Source organism: Corapipo altera, unplaced genomic scaffold (genome assembly GCF_003945725.1).
Source record: "Corapipo altera isolate COAL_440 unplaced genomic scaffold, ASM394572v1 61286, whole genome shotgun sequence".
NCBI classification, from domain to species: Eukaryota; Metazoa; Chordata; class Aves; order Passeriformes; family Pipridae; genus Corapipo; species Corapipo altera.
Genome location: NW_020884907.1, coordinates 146,542 through 155,570, shown reverse-complemented (window position 1 = coordinate 155,570; position 9,029 = coordinate 146,542). Strand labels below are relative to the sequence as shown.

The window sequence follows — 9,029 nt, the reverse complement described above, 5'->3', positions numbered from 1 at the left end:
ATAAGGGATACAAATATTTTTATGTTTCATGGGAAACTAAAGGAATTTCCAATTAAAAATTAAATTACCAGTGGGTATCTCCAAGGTAGAGGCTACTCTAGTCCTACAATGGAGTGACCGAAATTAAGGACCTATTACTTATGCACAAGGAATACACACACCAAAAAAAACCCTCAAACAAACAAACCCTGAATAACTTCATGCAGATGACAGGATATTCCATGAACCATTCTCTGTTGTTCCCCAAAGCTAGCAAGCATAACCTCCCCATGAGAACACAGAGTCTGTTCTTCTGTGTACAAAACTAATGCCTTCCAAATCAAACACATTTGGGAGTCATTATTGCAGAGGCAGATCATGTACATGGTTAATCTGATATTATAAACTACCTCCTCCTAAAGCACAATAAAATCTGTCAGCCAAAACTTATCACTGGCAAAACCTGAACTGGGTAACTGGGTGAGAGCTGGAGCAATCACACAAGGTATTACAAACATTGTGAGCACAGCTGACTAGATGCAGTGCCTACGTCAATTCATGAGGAAAAGTTCTAGATGCTACATGGGATTCAGGAATAGTAATATCCAAAGTGTATTAAGAGGTTACATCATGGTCATTTGAGAATTAGAAGACTCAGTGAGTGTCACAGTGACTTTGGAAACCTTTTGAGACCTTTGATGCATGCCAAAATTTGCTAAAATTATGAAAAAATAAGGCCAAATAACTGAAACATGTATGGGCTCTCATACAAAGAGCACATTTGCTCATAATGGCTGAAGAAATAGTCTATGTAGCTGTTCTTTACTAATCTGTTCTTAGTATTTCCCTGTACAGCCTTATCAAATGATCTAATATTAATGCCAGTGATTGTACTTAGACCACATGTTTCCATGAGAAGCAAATTTTAATTCAGACTCCAAGAAAATTGAGAAATAAGACTACATGTTATGATTAAGAAGAGTTTAGCTGGCATAAATTAAAGCGGTTTTTGTTTAAATGCAGGTCTCTATGAATTGATGCTTTTCCCCGTTTTCCTGGAGCTCATGAATCACTAGAAAGTGGTTATTATCAGAGTAGTCCACCATCCTGCATCCTCTTGGTTACTTTTGTAACTTTGAAGGACATTTTCAGGAAGTGAGCTGTTCAAATTTCTCACTCTACCATCACCCAGTTTAGATGATTACTCAAAAACATGGCTGAAGAGAATTTACCTTGGGTTGCTCTGAGGAATCCTCTGGACAGCTGGGTTTTCCCAGTGGGAAACTGTGTTGCACAGTTGCTGAAGCCAGCAAGACAAAATGAATGCAAAACCATTGAACAAGGAGGATAGGGGCTTTAGACTATGTTACATGGGCTTAGCTGCTAGGTCTGACCTGGAAGTGGGAACAGAGGGCAAACATGTCAAGTTTCCAGATGACACCAGATGTGGGGACCAGCAGATATGTTGGTAGCAGGACTGCTATTGAGGGGCCTTATGAACAAAGGCCAACAAGGAACTCATTAAATTCAATACAGACAATTGTTGAGCCCAGCAACTGGAAGCAGGGCCCAGCAGAGATACAAGCTGGGGCTGGTAGTGCTGGAGAGCAACTGTGAGGGATGGTCCTGGGCACTGGTGGGCACTGAACTGAACTAGAGCAGATTGTGTGCCTGAGCAGACAAGAGGGGTAGTGGTGCCTGGGGTGGTGTCAGCAAGGTACAGCCCCACGAGCCAGAGGAGTGCAGGGATCATCTCCTGCTTGGCCCCAGCCAGCCCCTGTCTGGTACTGCCTCCAGGTTGGGTCCCCAACACAAGAATGACTCTGACAAACTGGTGGGAGGTGAGGGGAGGCCACGGAGACAATGGGGCTGGAGACGCTGTCCTGTGAGGAGAGGCTTCAGGACCAGGTCTGGTTCAGCTGGGAAGAGATAAGACATTGGGGTCACCCAATCGCAGCCTTGGCATGGACAGGAGGGAGACAGAGAAAACACAGGTGTCAGAGTGGTGCATTAGTGGAGAGTGGGAGGCAGTAGCATAGCTGAAACAGTGGAAATTCATAGCAGCCGTAAGGAAGAAATGTTTTCTCCACAGGGACAGCCCAGCACTGGAACCAGGGCCCTGAGAGACTGTGCCATCAGGAGCCTTGGAGGCTATTAAACCCCAACTGGATAAAGCCCTGAGTAGCCCTGAGCAACCTTGTCTGAGCTCAAAGCTGGCTGTGTTTTAGGCAGGGTTTGGGCTGGAGACCTCCTATGGTCCCTTCCTAACTGAGTTATCCTGGAACTTATGAACTACAGCCTCAGCAGCTCCTGCCGGGTACCCTACCATGGTTCTCCGGTAGGGCAAGTTTTGTAGCTGGGAAGGATGGCAGGGCAAGTTGTGGTAGCACAATAGCCTTGGTGGCGTGGGAGCCCCTTTGTCCTCGGCAGATGGGTTTGAGTGGGCATCTTACTACTGTGTACCAGCACTCGACGGGGAGTACATCATACAGAGCCAGGCTCTTCAGCAGTATCCAGTGAGGGGAGCAAAGCATTGGGCACAAGCAGAAACATGGGAAAATCCACTTAAAAGTAAGAAAAGCATATTTTCACTGCGAGGGGGCTGATACACTTCGGTGGGTTGCCCGCAGGGGCGGCGGCCCCCCCCTGCCCTGGAGGGCATTCCAGCCCCAGCCACGCCGGCCTCGGGCGACCGGCCGGGCCCGACCCGCTCCGGGACGGGGGTGGGACGGGCCGCCCACCCGCGGTGCCCCGGGCCCTCCCCGCCCCTGTCCTGCCTCCCGCGGCCGCGGCTGCTCTCGCTGCGCCCCGCCGGGGCCGCTCAGCCCCGCGCACACCCCGACCCGGGGCGGCCGCCTCAGCCCCGCTCCCGCCGCCGGCCCCGCTCCTCCGGCGCGGAAGATGCTGCGGCTTTGCCTCCTCGCCGCGCACGGTAAGAGCCCCCGGGGGCCGCGCCTCGGCGCCGCCCGCCCGCCCCGGAGCGGTGGGCGCGCTGGGCGCGCTCCGGGGCTGCTTCGGGGTGGGCGGCGGCCCCCGGGCCGGGAGCGCCGTGACTGGGGCTCGCTTTGTTCTTGCAGCTCTGCGGCTCGCCGGGGCGGCCTTGCTCTCCGCCGGGTCGTGCGCCTTCGAGGACAGCGCCTGCGGATACCAGTGGGACTACGCGCATCTGCCCTGGACGCTGCACGGGGAAGGTGAGAGCGCTGCCGCCCCGGCCGTGCAGCTCCCCCCGCATCTACATTTCATTTCCACGCGGGGGAAATGAAGGAGCTGCCGCCGCCCCCGGGTGGAATCGCCCCGGCATCCCGTGGTGCCGCTGCTGCCGGGTGTGCCGCGCTGCTCGAGTTTTCCAGGGAATTGAATCCCTCTCATGTGCTGTTTCGGTCTGTGGGTGTCAGTCCCCTGACAGCTGGTGATGGGCGGGCGCTGCGGGGACCGTCTGCACCCCCCGGCACAAGTCTCTTCAGGATGCCTTCAGAAGTCTCATTTCTTCCTTTGTCCTACACTTTCTGTTGGGAAAAGGTGTCTTTTAGCAAATCCTCTTTCTGACCTCACATCTGTCACATTCCTGTTAAGCTGCGTTATTTTTTTTTTCTAAATATATTTTGTGTTTCTACACCAACAGCGGAGGCATTTTCAGGGTAGGAGACAATTTTTGGCAAGAATATCTTTACAACATGTTTAGTTAAGACTTTTCTCTGTTTTATGGTACCCACAGTTCAACAGGAAAAAGTTAAACTTTGGTCTGTCAGTAAGTTGTATTAGAGTTTATAAGACTGCCATTGAAAGAGAGAACAAAATCCAGTCACTGCACAGAATTTCCATGCACCTGTAACTCCTACTTGGTAACTTTTTAGTGTAGACTCCAATTTTTGACAGCATCTACGTGAACATACCAAAAGACTAAACAAAAATAAATACAGCATCGTTATAACTGGGTGACAAAATAATTTAGCTTCGGTTATATTTTCATCACAATGTCGTTCATGAAGTGAAGGTTGTGCTCACAGAGTAAAAGGGAGTGTGCATTTTAAAAGTTTTTACGTTCTGGAAACAAGTGTCAAGAATAATGAAGACATGAGTACAGATACAAAGAGATAGTGACCTCCTCACTATCCCTCATCAGTGCTCCATTCAAAATTGGCTGGTCTAGTTTTTCATTCCACCTGTCGCTCAGTTTATAAAAAAACCGCTTTTTTTGTACCCAGTTCTAACATATACAAAATAAGTAATCTTAATTGTTAATTTTTAGATTGATCATTAGACTTTAAGAATATACAAAGTGTGCTCGGAAAAGCCTTCAAGGATGTCATAGCTGAAATACTTGCTTTTTATCTTATTTATTTATTTATTTGATATGTATTTGTTGGTTTATTTATTTATTTAAATATACATAGATTTTCCTGTATTTTTGAAGATACTAGTGGAAATTTAGTAACCATCTTTGCTATCCCAGCTATGCCTCTTAACATCATGCCCTCTTAATCCACTGATCTGAGAAGCAACGCTTACTTCCTTGGGATTGACAGGGAGCCATATGGTAGTGGTATTGATTCAGCTCCAAGGGACTGTGAGATGCTGGGAGTAATACCTACCGAAATGGGTGTGCATCATGTTGTGCACATCCATGCTACAGTGCTTCAAGAACCAAGGAAGTTTTATCTGAGGTTTGGATCAGCAGCCTGCTTTTTTAGGTCAACAGAACACAGTTTTGATTGTTGTAGTTTGACTTTTCTGTGCAACCATAAGCATACCAGTGGCTGCACAGCTTCTGTCATTGCTCATCTTATTTTCAGAGATATATAACTGGATTGTCATACTCTGGGAAGATATGTGATATACCAGGCTCTCTTAATAGGCATAGTTCTGTCAGCATTTCCCTTATAAACAGTTTCCCACAGTCTGTAATTTAATCATAGCAAGTAATTCCATGCAAATATTTGGCACAGAAAGTCTCTTCAGAAATACATTCACATAGTCATAACTAAATCTAGTTGAAAATAGTTCATCCAATTCGACACAGCAGGTGTTAAAAAACTAGTCTTCCTTAGGTGCTTTTTCATTCATTTGCCTCATAAAACCATGCTCCTTTTGCCAGCACGGAGTCCTGGCATTTGCTGGCCAGTGTATGTACATGTGGTAATTTACTGGGACAACAGAGAAAGTTAAGCATGGGAGAGGCAGCTTACCTTTGAATTGTTGCACTTTTTCCTTGCATTGCTTCAAAGTGGCTTTATTATTTTAAAATATTATTTGTAATATTCATATTCCTAATAATATTTAGCAGGTCTCTTATAGGGATTATCTGACTTGCAGTGTAAGTTCTTTCTTCTTATAAATCTCTCAATAGTGTGGTCTTGTGCCAAACTGTCAAGGTGATGTAAATATAACTAAAACTATGTCCAGAAATTTCCACTCCATACTTGAAAGTTTTTTGCCCAGTTGCCAAGGACGCCAATAATTTCTGATGAGCTAGGCACAGAAAGGAAGTGTGAGACTTAAGTTTCACCTCTGTTTATAGCTACACATTCCCACTTAAATGAACAGGTTTCTAAGGTTCAGCTGCTTTTTGAAGTGTTTCTGGCTTCTCTTTAGTTTTCTGGTAGTTCTAGGATACAAGATTTTAGGATTTTTATAATTGAAAATATTTTTATTTTTTAGCTGAAGTGGGCATTTCAGGGCCCATTTTAGTCAAGTACAAAAGAAAAACCCTAAGAAAATATTAAATGCTAAAATAACTAGCAGTTTCACTCTTTATTGCTTTTCTCAAGAAAAGCAAATCAAGCCCTAATGAAGTGGATGGTTGTAGGATACCAGCTGCATAAGAAACAATTCAGGCACCTGTGCAATGCTCCCGTAAACTTCTGCTTCACTGAAATCCTGTGTAAGCCTCAAGCTCTCTCACATGACTCTGACTTCAGGAATAGGGCCTTCAAGTATAAACACCAAGGTGCTCTTTTTAACTGTGAGCTTTTTGAGTCTCTCACCTGCTGGGCCAGTGTTTGCATTTTTGAAATTATAATGACAAAAAGCGTGCAAAGAAAAATGTAAAATATAGAAACAACTGAGGATATAAATTTCTCGTGAGCTTACCTATGACTGAGAGGCACACCTAGCTGAGGTTATGGTGCAGGCTGGGTAAATACAACACTATGCTTGAGGCAGCATGTTTCCTAATGTGCCAGTTCTGTTTTCAATGTAAGCTCTGGAATTCTATGCAAACGGGTTGTGCTTCATGAAGTGTGTGTTTGTAGGATACCAGCTACACAAGAAACACAGTAATATTGTTACTCAGGAAAAGAACATCATCAGGTAATCCTGGTTCTGAAATCTTACCAGGAGCAGATGAGTTTGCATGTGACCGGTGATAAGATCTGAAAGCTTTAAGTGATTTGCTAGTGCACATAGATGAATCTGTCAGCGGTCCATTTTAACTTCAGAGATGTAGGCATGCTCCCACAAATATTCTTGCATTCATGATGCCTCTGAACAGATAATTTATTTTTAAAAATCCAGCTCAGAATATAAGACAAAGATCAAACTCCTTGGGCCCAACTAATGGATAGGAAATTTAGAAACTGTATCTATATTCATCACTACTGTGATAATTAGAGGTAGTTGAGAAGCTTGAATGCCATGTTGCTTCTATTAACACCTGCAGGTGTATTTAGCATGAGTTCATGTCCAGTTATTTTGGGGCATAAAGCTTTGTGTAGTGGTAGATTTCCAAAGGAATTTACTTCTGTGTGGGCAGCATATGTGTGGCAAGGGAGATATCTAGTTAATTTTAATACATGCTGTCAGGCTTTGTAGGATAAGGTTTCATCAAATCATCTTGAGATTTTCTTCAACGAAATTGCATGTTTATTTCAGAGGTCACACATGCTTTGTAAATGCAAAATGATCTTTGAAACAAAGGAAGATACTGTATGTAATAATAGGCAGTAATCCTAAGTAGAGGGATAAATAAAGCCATGCAGACCCACTTGAAACAGCAGTAGGACACACATCCTTATGTCAATTGCAGCCATTTTGGACTGTTGGATTCAGGCATTTTTTGCTTTCCTCCTAGCCCTGCCCAGCACAGAGCTGGCCATAACCTGGCTGTAAGAACATCTCACTCACAGCATTATTATAGATGAATTTCATTAGACAAAATAACTATAACGTCTTTTCTGTGACTCTGGACGATGTTTACATTTTTGCCTAGAATAGCTGTACAGCATTTTGTGTGAACTGTGTCTATGGGTATGTTTTGTTTTACATTGCCCTTCGTTCTAACAGGGCCCAGTTTAACAGAGCTAAAAATAATGTGCACTTGAGCTATCAGCTCAAGTCTGCCCTAATGGAGTTTGCTATGCTGCAGCTGCTTGCCTGGATTTAAACACTAGATAAGAAATTTGTCTATTACCACAGCACACTGTAGGAAAGAGAGATTATTTATATTAGCAATGTGCTCCAAAAAAACAAGTGATCCTTGTTAAATATGCCCATGCACTGCTTAATGAGTTTTGTGCCATTGAAACACTGAGGTTATAACTGGTAGTTGATACAGCTGTATGCACCTATCATCCTTGAAAAGAAATAGATTTCATTCAGATGAGTGATGTAATAGATTACATTGTATGCAAACATAGTGTTATTTTTTTATCCTTAAAGTTTGCCTAGTTTTTGCCACATTAGTCCAAAACATTGTTCCTGTGATACACTCCAAACAGGCAACAGATCCAATCAGGTAACAGATTATGGTAAGCAGGTAAGCAAGCAACATCACTAACAGTTTCAGGAAGCTTCAGTTTGTCTTTTGGGACATACTTATCACATAGCTACACTCCAAAATGTATGGAAAATACTTTCAAGAGACAGGACAGCTAATGCAGGCCATCGGATAATTCAGGCATGAGGGCAGCAGCATAAGGAATCTCAAATCTAAACATTGCCTGCATACCATTAAAATAGCTTGTATTTACAGCTGTGCCATATGACTTAAAACTGACCTCTTTTGACCTAAGCTCTTTCATCTTGAATGTCACATCATTTGATTGTAATACACAGTCATGAAGCAGGTAATAATTGGTGATCCTAGATTTTGTGTCACAGCAAGCACAGTTCATGTCTGATGTATGCTGTGTCATGCTCAGATACAAACCTACAGGCAAATAAATTATCGCATTTAAAGTGTGAATTTTCTTTCCATCTATCTGCAGCACTTTCCTGTACATAGCAAAGTACACAGTTTGAAAATGTAAAAGAGGGCGTAATGCTATTGACTTTGTACAACTCATGAGACAAGTGGTCTCACATGTTCGTGGTAACTGTGCACTTGGGAGTCAAGGAGACTTGCACCAGCTTGTACCTAGCTGAAGCAGAACCAGGCTAGCATACCACAGTGCTTGTTTGCAGCCCAGGTTTCAGCTGAAAAATTCACCCTGACGTGGGAGCTTATGGGTTTGGGTCTTCCAAACCTGTAGCCTGAACTTCTCTGCACTGAATGCTATCTGATGGAGGGTAAAAGCCCTTAGAGCTGGCACACAGTTCTGTTTTGCCTTGACCTGATTATTAAAATGTTGGTCTTCCTGGCCAAACTAGTTGAATTTGGAGTGACAATTGTCCTTCCTAGTCACTCCCAAGGAGAGGGGAAGGAAAGGCTGACTCACACGCTTCTGGTACACTTAGGTTATCATGTTCTTATTTTCCTTCACTTCTGGTGCCATTTCTCCTGTACACTCTGCTTTGACTAGTCAACCACTACTCTTGTGTTAGCAATTCATTTCTTCTTGCTGTTTTCCTGTTTAGTCTGTCAGCAGATTAGTAATTTTACCATTTATGAGTAGCATTCCAACCTGCTCCAGTCTATCCCTTGTCTTGCTGATCCCAGTATGAAATCTGACATTTTGCGTGCCCTCATATAACTTTCATCCTAGTTTTCTGGCCAACAGCAGTTTTTTTGAACTATGCCCAAATTACAGTTATTAACATATTTTTTCCTTAACTTCAGAGTCAGGTCTTGTGCAAAAAAAAGATAGCCAAGAGCACTTTATGTCCATGGAGGG

The 9,029-nt window shown here is 43.8% G+C and overlaps 1 protein-coding gene across 1 annotated transcript in view; it reads left to right on the top strand.

Moving 5' to 3' along the window:
• The first annotated feature begins 2,847 nt into the window (after nt 1-2,847).
• MAMDC2 (MAM domain containing 2) overlaps nt 2,848-9,029 on the top strand; it is a 54,798-nt gene continuing 48,616 nt past the window's right edge. The window contains exons 1-2 of the mRNA XM_027652535.1: nt 2,848-2,911; nt 3,057-3,170. Coding sequence (XP_027508336.1) covers nt 2,881-2,911; nt 3,057-3,170 — 145 coding nt within the window. The 5' untranslated portion in view covers nt 2,848-2,880. The remainder of the gene's footprint in view (nt 2,912-3,056; nt 3,171-9,029) is intronic.